Below are 16,591 nucleotides of genomic sequence, written 5' to 3'. Positions count from 1 at the left end.
AGACCTGAAAAGGATTGTGGATAACAAAGACTGTCAGGTTTCCCACTGAGTCAATCTAAGTGAGAAAAAAAACTATGAAAACTGCTATGTATGTATGTCATTAGATCTGGAAGACACTGTTGCTGTTGTAGTGTGGACGTGCATGTGTTGTGTGGCTTTTTGATATGGTGCGTTTTTTTTGTGGCTCTTTATACCTAACTGGTTGGCCACCCCTGTTCTAGACCGTATTTGTCATTGTTTTGGATTGTTGCAATAATAACGAACATTTGCGTAAAGCAAGCATATTTGTCCGCTCCCGTGTTGATAAGAGAATTAAAAACTTGAAAAATATCCCTTTTAAAGTACATTTATAACAGATAAAAAAACCTGCGATTAATCGCGAGTTAACTATGGACAATCATGCAATTAAACACAATTAAATATTTTAATCGAATGACAGCACTAGTTTCAATGTGTTTATTGAAGCTGTCCAACATATATTGAGTTTATAGAAGCTTTAACATGTGTTGTTGTAAACACCTCTAGCTCTAGAAACAGCATACCTTCATCCAAACTTTAATGGAATTTGGATGGAGAAGTTGATGACACTATTTGATTTTCATCATGTCCTAATGACCTTATTAAAGTAGCAATAGAAGATTTGAAAGTTCCGTTTATTTTTGAATGCCTATTAAAGGGAAACTCAATTTAATGCATCAACGTCTGTATAAAGGCCTTGGGGAGTACTATAGCATATGTACGAAAAAGTTGTATGAAGCGGCTCCAGAGGGAGCTGTGCGAAATCTGATCAATCGCCTCAAGTGATGTCACCTGAGGCAACGTTGACTGGACTACAAGTTTAAAAATCTGGTGAAAAATCTGGTAAAAAACCTGGTTGTGTGGAGTTAGATAGAGTTTACCAGACATCTGTAGCCGGCTCCTCTTCTCTGCTGGAGGCTAGCGGCTCAAAGCTACAGCTGCTATGAGCATAACACGCCCAAATCTGTCTGCAGTCGAGTAGCATTGTGGATAGTGTAAACAAGGAAGAAGAACAGCATGTAATAAAAAGGACGAAATCTCTGTTTGTCAATAAATTTTAACATGTTTTTTTTACGTTCATTGTGAGTCCGACAATGTTATAGGAGTGCAATGCTAAACTGGTGAATTGCACTTTTAAGCTTTTTCATTTTGGCCAATGCAATAGGCTGTATCATAGCTGGGGATACATGACAAGGTATGATTTGTTTTCAAGATGTATAGTACTTGTATTACTCAGCAGAATTAAGCATTCTTGCCATTATTCACATTCATTGAGAGCTTTCAATCACACGTGCACTGTACCGTAGCCACTACCGTCGTGTGTGTTTAGAGAACTCTTACTTGATAGAGATAAAATCCTTCAGATGGGCGGAGACCCCGAGAAGCTTGCAGTGGTTGGTGATGTAGCTTATGTTAGTCAGGACGATTTTCTTCTTATACATCTTCCCCACTTCAAAGTCCTAAAACAGAACATTCACCTTAATGTCAGTCTAAAATCTATCAACAAAAGATCAAAAATCCACTGTTAATTACATGTTTTCAAGAGGAAAAATGAACATTACGCACAAGTTTATTAGTATTCATCATGCTTAAATCCATGAATTCCTATAACAAAGTATTTTCAGAATGTGCATTCTACAGAACCAGTAGTGTGGTACCTTAAACAGGATGATCTCTGGTTTACTGATGAATGGAGGCCCTTTCAGCTCCTTTCCGTGAACCTTTTTAGGAGGAATGCTGAGCTTTCCACTGGCCACTGCAGGTTCTTCCTGCTTTACTTCTGTCTGCACCAATGCTGTTTTCTCATTCAAAAGCATCTGTAACCACACAGGGAAGCAACAGATGGTTAAGTAATACAAAATAATCACTATAATAAAAACTCTTGTTAGCACACCGTCATAACAAAATCTAAATTCACTGACATTAAAAAAAAAACTCTTTATATAGAACACAGGTGAAAGAAAGGCAGAAGTAGGAAATGTATTTTGAGAGTATGCCTAATGCCTATGAAACTAAATCCTAAACTGAACTTTCTGTCATCATAAAGTAAAAAAAAAAAAAAGATTGTTACTTGTCAGTTGTTTCTTTAGTTCCTCAGATTTTTCCTTTGTGTTTGGTTTTATCCTCTGAATGCATGAACAAGAATGGAATGTGATATCCTACAGATTAAGTGGTGATGTTAATATGCATCACATGTCATTAGGTGCACAAAAGATGAAATATAATGTAATCTAGCATTATGAAATTCTATTATGAGATTGAAAAGTGTTCTTTGTTTTAAAAAGAAAACATATATAATAGTGTATAATCAACTATCTGTACTTGACAATTGTCAAGTACAGATAGGTGCTAGCAACACCTTTTAGATAGAACCAAAAAAGTACTGAGGGTCGACAATGAGTCCTGGTCGGAACAAGCTCAAACAGAATATATGACGTGCTGTGTCACACAGTGTTGAATAACATGAATTTTCCAACATTTAGGCTACTTAAGGACAAACAAAAGAGGTAAATTGTGTGTTAAAAGGTTTAAAAGTGTTACACTTTTTATGGTTTTGACATTTTATCCCTGCTCTATTCTTTCTGTATTGTAAAGCACTTGAAGTGAACTGACATTTCCTCATTATTCTCCCCCTCATGAATCATCTTATTAGCTTTGTTACATTGCTGTGCTCATCTAATGCACTAGCCATTACTGTGTTGAGAAGTAGCCGGTGATGAGGGAATGAGTCAGATCTGCATGTTAGGAGGAGAGATCGCTTCCACTTGACTTGTCACTTGCTCACAGCTCTGAGCTGTAAGCACCGTGCTCGGTCTGAGGCCTCAAAGGCACCAGCACAATGAGAAGTGATGCCTGTCGCCGCACATTTCAAGTGTGTGGAGGGCTGGATGAGACAGATAGCCAACTCACCTCCATGGCAGTGAGCTAGAGACACTCCTGCTTCTATCAGCCACTACCACAGAGCAGCTCTGCCTCTCTTCAAGGCAGTTCATCTTCAGATTCAAAGAAAAACTCAGAATCGATGCTGTCACTGTGGTGCAACACTGTGGTGATGGTGTTTGATTGATTACATATGTATTGTATTGTAGAAGTTCCAGAAGTCAGTGCTAGTTGCCTACAGGCACTCATTGTACTGTATGCTAATGTCTTATTAGTGTGATGCTTCTATTGTAACAAGTAAAACAACAATCATTTTCCTTATCATTGTCATCATCAGTAGTTATAGTAGCAGTAGTACCATCATTATCCTATTAATGATATGTTTTAATGGATTAATTAGTTTAGCCAGGGATCATTTTGCAGGGGAGGAATTGTGAAAGTACCAGCAGCCACATTTAGCTGGATAGAAAAAGAGCTGCGGGCAATAGGTGAAGTCAAACCTCCAACAAGTCACCGAACAGTTTTCTGTGGTATAGAAAACCACTTGTGGCGTGCAGGTTCTGAACACAGATACTTGTGGTACAAACAATGCAGTTACTATGAAGGTCCAGCTGCTGGAAACACACGCATAGCACCGCCGACATAATGTACCACAAATCTCCATCTTTAAGAATTTGAGCAACTTATGACAATTATATGTCGGAATGGTTATACCATTGTGATATGCATTATATTATGTTACATATAACATTTTTTTTCCATTATTTATAATCTTTTTTTTAATTTATATTCTTACTAATGAATGAATTGTTAAATCAATAAAACATGACATGACAGAAAAAGTCAACAATACAATTTCCGAGATTCCGAGGTGACTTCTTTAAACGTCCTGTTTTCAAACCCAAGGATATTAACTTTGCAGGGACATCAAACAGTAACATTTGTTTATTATTATTAGGGGGAGGCTATTTGCACCCCTGGTACAATAAGCAGTGTATGCTATTCGTACCCTGGTGCAATTAAAAGAGCTATTCGTACCCTGGTGCAATTAGAAATGAATGCTATTCATACCCCGCCGGTGCACACAGCAATGTGTTCTATTAATACCCCGTCTGGTACAAATATCAATGTATGCTATTTGCACCCCTGTGCATTTACAGTACCTTGGCATATATTTGCACACAGTTATCCATACTACTCATGTATTACACCTTTTTGGAATATTATCACCCTGACATTCTTACCCTAACCATAACCAATCCCACTCCTCTTACCTAAACCTAACCAACCCAACCAGAGCAAGCATATTCATGAGTCTTCCCCTACCACCCTGCAAAAAAATGTTTGCGTTCGCAGGCCCTGACTTGCGCAATTGCATGCAAATTATCCAATCCAAAATGAAAAAAACACGAGACCACCAGAACAAAGCTCAGTGTTCTAACCACTCACCTACCAGTTCTTACAGAATGTTGTACAACTGTTTACCACTTGGTGTCTTCAAGCCTCGGTTGCTAGGTAACCATACTGTATACAAAAAATAGGTACTAACTAACAAACTAACGGTCGTATGCTTTTACTGAACACAGAAAGCGCAACTGTAGTATCCATTTTCCGCTAGAAATTCAATTGTTATAAACTTTAGAGACAAAACTTTCCTAATATGCCAGTTTCTGCAGTCATGGAAGATGAACATCCGCCATGATTTCGGTGCACGCGAGCAACATGTTTTTGTTGTTACGTCACAGGGTGTGAACAGCTCAGCTGTGTGGCCGAGGCTATTCGTACCTGGGGTGCAAATAGACACTCCGTTATTATTATTAAATGATTGCACTCTTTTTTTTTGTACTATATTGAATGTGAAACTGTATGTTGTCTTGTACGCTTATGCTGTTCTTGGCCGTTGCAAATGAGAACCTGTTCTCAACGGCCTACCTGGTTAAATAAAGGTTAAATTAAAAATAAATTAAAAAAAGTACAGAATTTTACAACTGTTGTTAATGAATCGACAAATGTTTCAGCACTAATTGCCTACATCCCTAATGTAAACCCTCTCCCATTTTTAATGCAAACAGTGATGGCAAACAGAAAAGCTCTTATCTAAAAATATCAGTACAAGCCCTCAAAAACTTGGATTGCCTCATCACTGTGGCCTGATTGTTGACCTGGGAGGGTTAAGACAGACTGTGCTTCTGTGCATGAACGAGAACATGATCTCTCACTGGTTTCCCATCCACAAAAACTGACACCTGTATTTATATGAACACAATAACAAGCCGGAGGTAGAGCTAAAGGCAATTGAACCTGTGTTTTATCCCTGTTCCTACCCATGCAACCTCAACCGCCAGGTTTCAGCCAGCCTGATTAAATCAGTGAACTAGAATTCAGTTGCATCAGCTTTGTTGTTTACATCGAACCTGCTACGCAACTACTTCAAATCAATTAAATGTTGGCTTTCAGTGGAGTTATTTATACAACGTGCTTCAGTTTTCAAGTGGGGAATTCAGCTGTTGAAAACTATGCAATAAGCACATCCATAGAAAGAGGATGTCACTGCTGTACCGTAAATGGGACATGATTTATGAGTGTTTAAATTTAGCAGCTTGCAGGGATTTGCTTTTGGTTGGCAGTGGCTGTTGTTTAGTGCACCTTGTAGTTCTGGTCCCACAGCCCAGAGAACTCAGGCTCAGCCAGGCTGTCAGCAAGGCTCTGGTCGTCCACTTCATGGTGCATGGTTTCCCCCAGGTCCTCAACATCAGAGGAAGGTGACGATGAGCTGGTGCTGTCACTGAACTGTCTTGACTGCTGGACAAATGCACACACACATTGGGTCATAATTGTTCAAAATGCACTCGATGGCTTCACGCGGTCATTTCATAAATGTCATCTCAGATGTAATGAGCCACTCACAATTGTGGCACTCTCCTCGGTGGCTGATGGGGGGCTAGGATCCAAGTAGTACAGGAGCTTTTCTCTTGCTCTCCCCAGAGATGGGAACTTGTCAGTGGTTGTGGGTTTAGGCAGCCGTGCCTGGTGCCTCTTTCTGTTCTTTACCAGCTGTTCCTCCTGAAGGATTTTTGCCACAATCTCCACTCTCTTTGACTTCTGCCTGTCCTCGAATTCCCTGAGAAAAGCAAATCAACAACACTGTAATATACTGAAATGCGGTCATGTATTCTTCAGCACACAGCGAGAGAAAACACCCACACACTGCTGCATGGAGTGGGAGTGGAGGACATGCATGTGGGAGAGGAGAGGAGAGGACGTACTCTTGTTTTCGTTTTAACTCCTCTAGTTGTTTCTGTTGGTACATATGCTTGATACTGTTGATTCCTTGGGCCTGAAGGGATTCTCTCAGTTGTCTCTGTCGCTGCTCTTTCCTCTGGCTGTTTGCTTTAGCTCTGCTTTGATGGACCCGTAAGCTCTCCTAAAGAAATACCATGAGATCAATAAAGCTATATTTGAACACATCATATTTGAGCCTTATAAAGAGTTCATCATCATTTGAAGTAGGAAAGATGATTATCACAGAGCTATTTTATCCTCAGATATGAAATGTATCTGTTGAATGTTGAATTGGAAGACACTTGAGGGGGTGTAATGACAATCAAATGAAAATGTGGTTTCTGCTTCACATCTCTCCTAGCTAGGAGGAGAACATGTTCGGAGTGGATAGAATAAATAAATCCGGGTCCTAATGACAGAAATGTATGATAATTTCCTTTGGCTTCCTAATGAAAGTATGTACAATACAGTGATTTGCAATGTAAAATTCACATGATCACAGACATTATTGCAACTTCAACAAGTCATATATGTTCAACATTCTTATGCATATGACATCTCCCATTAAAAACACTGGTACTCATACTGTAAAAACTACAGAGCCCATCAGGTGTCATGATACAAGCATATATCTTGTGCTAACAAGTGAGTAATTCATACCCTTGAATTTAAAACATACATTATAAATTTGTGCTCTTAAATTAATGTTACTGTAACAGCAGGAACTGAAGTTCCAAGTTGTCGTGGCTACTCTGGTCAGTTAAGGAGGAAGCATCTGCCGGGCTCCATTTAATTGGTTAGCTTAAAGGCAAATGGTAAATTAAAAAGCACATATATACTTATAACTTATGGCTTATATACACTTACACTGATTTTGATAATATATCAGCACTCATAATGCACATTTCAAAAAGGTTGTTTCATAACTTTTAATTGCTAATAATTATTCCTAAATGTTCACAATGTGTTCATACTAGTAGTAATAACTTCAACTGATGGTCCTTTGCTTGAGATGCATTATGACACTTGGCTGCAATAATAATCATTAGACAAACATCAGAATGACATTCAGTTATTACATGCAAGCAATTAACTCTACAGTTACATGTGTGCCATTTTAGCACAAATCAAATTAGGCAACGTTGTTATCACCATGTCTTTAAAGCTTTATGGGTATATAATGCATCACTAAATATGGTGCGTACTTAAAAGGTTGCTCACTTATGCACTTTGGAATAATCTTATAATGCACTATAGATATGATAGCTTTAGAAAATGTTAATAATACATAGCACTACAGCCTGAGTATCTCATCACTGCTATAGCAACACCCATAATGCTACAGTATCAGTATGGGTGGGTGCGGTTGCTCACTTGAGTGGCTGCTATGTTAGATTTCAGTGACTTGACAGCCTGTATCCTCTTTTCCAGTAACTCCCTGTTCTCTTGCTCCTTCTCAGCCTCTCGCTGATGCATCCTGAATGAAAAGTGTACAATCACAAAGCATGTAAATGCTCAAATACAGCGACAGAGAGAAAAACAAATATCCTGTTACTGCTTGGGATTGAAACTTCCAGGAGCTAAGCAACACTGAGGTTAACCATTATAACTCAGATAAATAATGCATTCTCTATAACCCTGGCTCTGAGTATAACAAGACTATTCACTTTAGCTTTTAAGTGGTAAATACTGATACGGCTCAGGTTCCAGATACATATAGGCATTTAAAAAAAAAAAAAAAAAACATTCACATACTGTACATATAAAAAAACATCCATTTAAATCTTACTGAAAGAAAAATATATGAGGTATGGCTAAACTAAACAAAATAGAAGAGAATAATTCACAGAAATAAATCCACAACCTTGGCGTTTAAGACATATAGGAATTTCTTCTGTTTAAAGGAAAGGCCTCTGATTGGCTGATCGTTTTGGCTGTTACTAGACAATGACCTCTGTAAGTACTTGGAGCAGAAAATTATGTTAATCAAAGGTAGAGCCCCGTTATATAAATAGACAATAATTATATTTCCCTTGATGGCATGTTGCCGTTGTATAATAGGATAATCCACCCAAAGCAGTGTGGTTATTGAAAAATCTATATGCTGCACAAATATATAACTTAATTAAAAAAAACAAAAAAGGTTAAGAAATTTCTGGGCTTAAAATATACATTATTCAAACAGGAGTAAATTGTGGATTTTTTGGTACTATTTTCAGCTGCTGATTAATACACATTTGGTGTAAATACATTTGTATGTATAGCGTATGTAGGCTTGACTCATAATAAAGTACAGTGCTTATCTTCATGTTAATGAAAGAACATGTGACCCTCAACAGAGGAATAAACTAGAGTGCAGCAGGCTTTGACTTCTCAGGGAAAATTATACTTATAGTAGGGATCATTTCTTTTTTTATGGCTATTTCTGACAATAAGAAAATATATAATATTGTTAGCCTTTTCCTTTAAAGGAACAGTAACCCCAAAATCAAAAATATATATTTTCCTCTTAACTGTAGTGCTATTCATCAATTTGGCTTGTGGTGCTCAAAGCGCCAAAAAAATACATTTGAAAAACTCAACAGCAATGTGTCTTTCCAGACATCATGACTCAGTTACTCAAGATAATCCAAAGACGTGGTTGTGAGCAGTTTCATGTAGGAACTATTTTCTTTCTTCTTTTCTTTCTATTTTCTAGGAAGCGTACTCATGGATAAGAGGCTTGTGCTTGTGACAGTGCGAGATGTCAACATTAAGGGCGTCTTCCATGGGCTGAGCTGTAGCATACCTGAACTGTACCTGAACTGTACCGATAATGCTAGTTCAGGTGAGCTAGTAGTATTGCTAAGCTACAGGTAGCTCAGCCGAGGAGGACGAGCCTCTCTTCCATTCCGTCTGTGCGGTGATACAGTTGGCGCGTGTAGTTCGTTAGAAAGAAAATAGTTCCTACATGACTGCCCACAACCAGGCTTTGGATTATTTTGAGTAACCAGGTCATGATTTCTGGAAAGAGACATTGCTGCTGAGTTTTGTTAAATGTATTTTATTTTTTGTGCTTTGAGCACCCAAAGCCAAGTGCCATTTAGATCCATTTCATTAGCGAGAAGGCAGACATCTCTACGGCTGATATCTTCAACACTGGGCAACTCAAATCAAACCAATCTAGATTGATAGATAGCATAACAGGTAAGAGGAAAAATGTGTATTGTTGATTTTGGGGTGAACTGTCTCTTTAAGGCTTTGAGGTGGACCTAAGGTGACTGTATTGGATTTCTAAAACTCTTGCTTCAATTGGCAACAAGACCCTTCTGTTAGGGGGGTGACCAGTCAAAGTCACATAAGCCCACTGTCACCATAGCCTAGTATAGACCAGAACAAAATCTACATTTCATGCACTTCATCACTTTTTCTCCTCAGATCTGATCTACTATTCACTTTCAGCTTTTCTGTATGAATTTGAGCTCTGTAAAGTATCCTGTCAGGCTTGCTTGTATTATATTTTGCCAGTATGAGTGAATGTTCAAAAGGATGTGTCAACTCTCCAACGAGTCCTCCGAGATATACCATATTCTTGTTCTAGTCTAAGCCCTATTTATTGTCTTAAAAGCTGATTACCTTTTAATGGTCTCTTTTAAGTACTTAGCAGCTATCTTGCGGCTCGCCTGGCCTTCTTCGATTTTCTTCTGACATTCAGCCTCCTCTTTCCTCAGCATGGCTGCCTGTTTACTATCAGAACACAATCAAAGAAACACTTACAAGGTTGATATAACCTATTCCCCACACGGGCTTATCATAAAAAGAATCGATAAAACAATGTCATAGCACGTTTTTACAGGACAAACAATAGTTCATATGATAGGGGAGTGATACTTTGAATATACAAGACACTATGTTGCATTTAATCTCACTTCAGTGCACAAATTAATAATTGTTTATATTCTGAGATCAATCATTTTGTTTGCACAACAGAGCAGAAGTTGTTGCACACACACACACACACACACGCATGCACGCACGCACGCGCGCACACACACACACACACACACACACACACACACACACACACACACACACACACACACACACACACACACACACACATACAGTGTGAATGGAAAGGATGGTTGTTTTCCCTACTCCCTGAGATGCTGCATCTTGAGCTGCAGGTTCTGGCTGGCTTTCTTCTCCTGCTGCAGCCTCGTCGCTGCCTTCTGGTTCTTAAGGACTTGGAAGACCCGCTCCTCCTCCTGCACCTCCTGCCAGAGTGATGAGAACCTGCCAAGCTCCACCTCCACCTCACTCAGCTCCATTCTGAGGAGCCAAGATGTAAAATGAGATGGATGTAGATAGAACATGAAATTAATAATGCTGACTGGTGGTGTATTTTATCTACCACTACAGTCACTTACTGCAGTAGGTAAGAAGCTAGACTTCAATGGGGTTTTGAAGCACAATGCGGATTTGATTTTGTAGTTTTTATTTAAATCATGATTAAGAACAGATCACTCAACTGAATCGATTGGTCTAACAGGCAAACACTTAATGGGTGATTATTGAAAAGCCTACGAAACAGCCATTCAGACCATTAGAGGAAAACTAGCAGTTTGTTAAAACAGAATGAGGCAGGATTCCTTATAGGTTTCTTAAAATGAGCGAAACTGCCCCACAACACACTGGAATGATTTTTTCTTTTGTATTAAACAGTCCAACATAACAAAGGCAAAGCTTTTCTTGCATATCAAACTCGAAGATGGTTCTTTACACATTTACCACTGTGATGCAGATGCACAAAATGTTAAGTAACCAGGCTTCCTGACTAAAAAGAGCCCTGTTAGAAAAAACACAAGAATGCATTGGTGTGACGTGTTGTTTCAGCTACCGTTGAGATGCTGAAATACAATCCAGGAAGTTTGTTTTGAGAAATAGATCTACGGGACATCTAAACACTGCCTAGCGGTTTGTAATATAATTATAGTAAATAGAAAGTTATCATGGTGGAACGTGCACTACTGATTGACAAATACAGTGCTTTGTTGCTGGATGATGCCACATTGTGTTGCGGCAAAAGTTTGGGCAGGTTGAACTTTTTTGCTGGATGACCATGCTTTTTTTAGCCCTCTGTGTTTGCCCCAGTGTTAATGCAGCAGTACCATTGAAATAAATGGGGGAGCTGTATTTTTTTATGCTGTACTAAAGCCTGTCAGAACAAGACTTTACTGTTAAACCATTTTCCTTTCGGACTCACTCTTGTTGCTTCAGCCTAGTGTTGATGTGGCCCTCCAGCTCCTCCTCACTCTGCAGCTTTTGACACAGATTCTTATGCTGGGCTCGCAACTGAAACACTGCCACACTGCAGAATGAAATAAACAAAGAGTGGAATACACAGGGGTAGGGCAAAACAGAAACATCTCATATATGAATATAAAGTACAGACCAGTAACTGTTTTGAACACACCTGTTGTCTTCTGCTCTCTGTCGCTCTATGTCTTTCTCCAATTTATCCCTTTGCTCCACCAAACTTTCGACGTTCTGGCGACAGAGTTTCAGCTCTTCTCTGGGAAAAGAAACACAAAATAACAGAGACAAGTTTGAGTGTTGAAATAGAAAGCAATCCAGATCAAAGCCAATCAGACAGAAAATGCTCAAGGCAGTTAAAGTGCAACGCGCTCAGAGCATTAGGCTAATGGATTTCCTTGCAGGCATTGCATTAAAAAAGGAAGGTAATTCTGTCGGCTAACAAGGTAATCTAATGAAGATATTGAAAAGCTGAGAGTGGACACACACACACACACACACACACACACACACACACACACACACACACACACACACACACACCTAAACAGCTATTGAATTGCTCAATGTTCTTTTTGCAGTTTAATGGTGTGCAACAGAACAATCTGTGATGGGAAAAGACTGTCATAAAAAGAAAATCTTGGCACATGGTACGGTAAAAGCTTCAGATTGGTTAAAAGCCAGGTGTGCTTAGATTCCATTAAACTCATGTTTGATCAGAGCGCAGTACAACTCCACTCTGACCTTTGATGTTTTGTGCAAAAGGAAAATGACAGCTATTTTAGCTGGGGACGACTTCACAGTTCATCGGTTGCTTAATGGCTCGCAGTGCAGACAAATAAAAAGATGGAAGAAAAGTGGGAAGAGAGGACATTATGGGAAATGTACTCTCTTCAGCTGAAATGATTTCCTGCAAATAGCTGAATCAATTGGTACAGAAATGATTGGCTCTGTGTGAAGAGGGCAAGAGGGGAAAGACCTGGAAATGTGGAATAATGCTGAAAAAAAAAAGAAAAGAAAATTTTCCAAAAACTAAAAAAAAGATAGTGGAAAATTGTTTTTTCTTAGCAATGCAACAACCTGTGACAAAAAGACAGTAAAAGAACGCATGCATGGTTTCCATTACGTGTACAGTTTTCAGTAGAGTCTAGAAAGACACAGGGATCGCTATCTAGAGTATGATGCTACTGTGGCTCTAGAGGTCTGTTGATTGCCAGGTCCAGACCTGGCTTTCAGCACATCATGCTCCTTCTGTTGGTGAAAGCAGTCCAGCTGGTCCAGGTTTCGTCTCAGCTTGAACATCCGTGCTGTCTCGGCATAACTCCTCTTCTTACCATTGACAGCTGCAACCGCAAGGTCACCATCGCCATCCATATCACTATCGTCCTCTCTTCAGGCAGATGGGAGATTACATTTAGGAAAAGAGGGCATGTTTAACACAAAATCTATGCATTATGTACATACATAAAATGTTACCACCATTATGCCTGGATGTGTTTGTACTGAGGTTTTACGATGTAGAAAACATTAGAATCAATTCTGGAAAAAATTGATTTTTTTTTTAATTCAAATATATTGAGAATCATATTGAGTGACATTGACTTGATGTTTTAAATACTGATAGGGAGATAACAGGATTAAGGATTAATACATAGATGGTATATGTAATTGTCTGTGATATTATCCACAGAAAAGCAAGAAACACTTACTCATACAACTCTTCTAACCACTTCAAATCAGGAGAAAGGACTGCCTCTTCATCTTTAAAGGTCTTCTGACCTGGACCACCTTCTGATATTAAAAGTGAGGATTTCAGAGTCTCTTAAAACTAAGCTAACAAAGACAGTTTTGTAGATTGTGAATTAAGGAGAAGAAGGTATCTTAGTGACTACAAATATAGAGACTACAAGCTGCATTTTGCAAACAAGGCAGCAACAGGAGCTGTCACTCACCCTCATTGTCCTCATCATCATCAGTGCTGAGGTGGACACCCAGCTCTCCACACCTGTCTGACGACACGTCAAATGGACTGTTCCTGTCTTCGACGTCCATTTCCCTTATTTATGAATAACACACAGGTGCATATTACCAGACAAACCTGAACTGAATCGTTGGAAGCCACCTTCATTCGGCAGACATTAGGCGTTAATGCATTCATTCAGTATGCAATCTTACTGTAACGTTAGCATAATGTAATCGTTAGCTCATGTTGCTTGTCAACAGGAATAGTCGCTGGTTTCATTTAAAAAGTTGAATTTTTTTGTTTTTAAAATGTTGTTTGGTGGATAATATGTCTGCCGATTTGAAGATTGGCTGTCGGTGAATTGCAGCAGATGTTATTCGTATTTTTTTTTTAGGTGTATCATATTGGCACTAAGTAAGGCAACATTCAATAACCAGATTTCTGAATGGAATTTCGCGTGTCGTTTCTCGATAGTGGCTGACTTAGTTAGAAAGTTTGGCAACTAACGTTATGTTAAGGCACAATTAATGCTGAATTTAGGCTGTATAACATTTAAAGTTAAACACTTCATTTAACGAACATGGAGCCGTTACCTTGCTTGTCTAGGCGCCCCCTCTTTTGGCAAGATATCTTCTCAAAACGACTTTTTCCTCACAACGAAGGTTAATCCGCCATGTTTGTTAGTGTTTCCAAGGAGACGGGACGCAAGGGGCGAGGCCTTGAAGCCACTTGAGGAGTCTGAACTTCCAACTGAAACCTGCTGGTGGCAACAACATGACGTTTTGTCAATTATGATCCAAGGTCCGCCAAAATTATACAATAAGAGGTTCAAAGAGTAAAACACAATAATAAAATCACATTGTGCACCAGTAAATGGTAGGCAAAGTAGGCCTACTTTATGTTAAAAATGAATCACTGTAGCCTGATGTGCGTAGGCCTACGTGATGTTCTTCTAATCGCAGCTCTGATTAAAAGTATTTTCGAATGAATTAGGAAGACGTTTTTTTACACACAGTGCCAGTGATATTTTGTGATGTTGTATCTTTAGTTGCAGTGCTGCTTTGCCGATGTGTGGAAGAGGAACTTCGCTGACACTGATCTTGATTATAAAAAGGTTTATTACATCAAAGATTTCAGCATCAATTTACAAACTCCTGCAGAGAGCTTGGAGAGACGACCGACCCGATCTTCAAATATTGTCGCTCTCTCGTTCTGCTGTTAAAACATGGTATTTATCTGTGCATTTATGTAACCTAAAGTGTTGGTGTGAGTATGCTTGGAGTAGGGAACTGACCATTTAAGGCCTTAGACATGGTATAGCTCCTACAAAATATCTTCTGTCTTAGGGGGCCCCTTCTAATGTTAACAGTTTCCAAATGTTTCAGCAACAGTAGGGTAAAGTTCATAGGAATTCCCTTATATGGCAAACCTTAAGTCAAAGTTGTAAACCTTCAGATACCACAGTGACTTTCTGACTGTTGTTACCTTTCAATATATTTTCCTTCACCAGTACTGTTGTATTTCTTCTGATTGAGATCAAGCGAGCCGCACTCAGCAGGAAATACGTATCTCAGCTGGTTCAGAAAGAATGATAAATCTGAGTTATGCAAAATCTTTTGTCAATGCCCTATCTAATTTACAGTACACTGGGAAAATATATTAATTTGTAGTTGATCAGTATTGCACTGGCACAATGAGCTTTTTACTGGAAAGATTCTCTTTTATTTGACACAAAGTCTTTCAATCATCATAATGTTGAAGAGGAATTCAGAAAAAGAAGGAGAGAAGTGTGTCTCCTACTGTATACTATGTTGGAAATTTGTATTAGCCTTCAGGAATATTTTGTAACACCATGGGAGACTGAATACATAAATAGGCCTAGTATGAGTGTATATGTGAATGTATAGCGTTATTAGAGAGATAAAGGCAGAGCAAAGTAACTGTGAGGGAAGCAGACTTCAGCTCACATAAAGGATGGCTCAACAGGAGGGAAGCAGACTGAGTAGAGATGGAGAAGGAGAATACATGAGGGTGAGAGGAATAAGAAATAGTTTATGTTAGGGAGACGCGGAGAAGAAAATCCTATGCAGTGCGTTGCAGCGTGTAGCTACTGCAGCCTGGTATCATATCAAAAGAACTTGCAGTGCAAATCCAAGTGAAAGGTCCGGTGGGAGGGAGAGACAGTGGTTTAAATCCACAGCCACGGCTTCTATAGGCCTGCCTCTGCTCCCCAGGGTGAGGCAGCAGAAACCAGGGCAGGCGCACTGTTGCAACTGTGCACTGAACTACAGCACATAAAAGAGGTTACTTTTAATAAGGAGAAAATAAAAGCCTACCCCTTTTGACAGAATGGGGGATACATGTATTATTAATCCTATATTTGATTTTTAATTGAACTGAGAGGAGATTAAAATGCTTACTGAGATTATACAGCATACCTCTGGGAGTCATATGATACAATAAAACCCTTGGAAATTCATAGAATAATTCATGTGGGCAGCGAGATGTGTTTTACCTTGTTTTGCTTTTGCTTTAGCCTATAATCCATTTTAACATTTGTCAAGGCTTCTTTTATCTGGTGACATTATTAAACTGGGTAGAAAATAAGGTGAACACCTCTTGGAAAAAGACCTAAACATAATTCAACTGGTTAGAAACACTGTGGCAAAGGTGCCATCATCATTAAGTGAATAGTCAGCTGACAATCAACACTTAAAATGTGAATTTTCAAATCAAAACAAAGATCTATCTCTCCCCAAACTTTCTAAAAGTGCAAAACTGAATTGCAGAAATAACCCTTAAATCACTTTTGTTATTGATTACCTATAAGCATGTGGTACTAAAATAGTAGTAGCCTATCTTTCTATAGCTACTGTAAATGTTGACACTCCTATAACACGTGCTTTTTGTGTTGTGGTTGTGGTACTCATTAAATATTTAATGTATATAATAGTTTATGTTCTATTGGTATTCTCTCTCTCTCTCTCTCTCTCTCTCTCTCTCTCTCTCTCTCTCTCTCTGTGTGTGTGTGTGTGTGTGTGTCTGTGTTTGTATTTTGTGGCTTTTTTTATGCCTTGAAGAGACGTGAGGAAAGGAGGGGAGTGAAAGATGCGAAATGACATGCAATGAAGGTTACTAGATGGATGTTTTATG

General features: G+C 38.9%; 1 protein-coding gene across 6 annotated transcripts in view; it reads right to left on the bottom strand.

Annotated features, from left to right (window-relative positions):
• cfap74 (cilia and flagella associated protein 74) overlaps window positions 1-14,216 on the bottom strand; it is a 64,413-nt gene extending 50,197 nt beyond the window's left edge. Inside the window, exons 1-14 of one of the 6 annotated variants that reach the window (XM_036007918.1) lie at window positions 14,030-14,216; window positions 13,428-13,530; window positions 13,185-13,266; window positions 12,701-12,865; window positions 11,636-11,734; window positions 11,426-11,530; window positions 10,318-10,491; window positions 9,796-9,906; window positions 7,555-7,657; window positions 6,165-6,322; window positions 5,806-6,019; window positions 5,545-5,700; window positions 1,677-1,835; window positions 1,360-1,478 (exon numbers count right to left, since the gene is read on the bottom strand). In XM_036007918.1, the coding sequence (XP_035863811.1) occupies window positions 1,360-1,478; window positions 1,677-1,835; window positions 5,545-5,700; window positions 5,806-6,019; window positions 6,165-6,322; window positions 7,555-7,657; window positions 9,796-9,906; window positions 10,318-10,491; window positions 11,426-11,530; window positions 11,636-11,734; window positions 12,701-12,865; window positions 13,185-13,266; window positions 13,428-13,527 (1,745 nt within the window). In that variant the 5' untranslated portion in view covers window positions 13,528-13,530; window positions 14,030-14,216. Of the gene's footprint in view, window positions 1-1,359; window positions 1,479-1,676; window positions 1,836-5,544; window positions 5,701-5,805; window positions 6,020-6,164; window positions 6,323-7,554; window positions 7,658-9,795; window positions 9,907-10,317; window positions 10,492-11,425; window positions 11,531-11,635; window positions 11,735-12,700; window positions 12,866-13,184; window positions 13,267-13,427; window positions 13,532-14,028 lie in introns of all 6 variants that reach the window. The other 5 variants (XM_036007919.1, XM_036007917.1, XM_031286230.2 and 2 more) reach the window with 5 other exon arrangements.
• Window positions 14,217-16,591: the final 2,375 nt, after the last annotated feature.

This window comes from Sander lucioperca, chromosome 12 (assembly GCF_008315115.2).
Source record: "Sander lucioperca isolate FBNREF2018 chromosome 12, SLUC_FBN_1.2, whole genome shotgun sequence".
Lineage (NCBI taxonomy): Eukaryota > Metazoa > Chordata > Actinopteri > Perciformes > Percidae > Sander > Sander lucioperca.
This window is presented reverse-complemented; position numbering and strand designations above follow the sequence as displayed.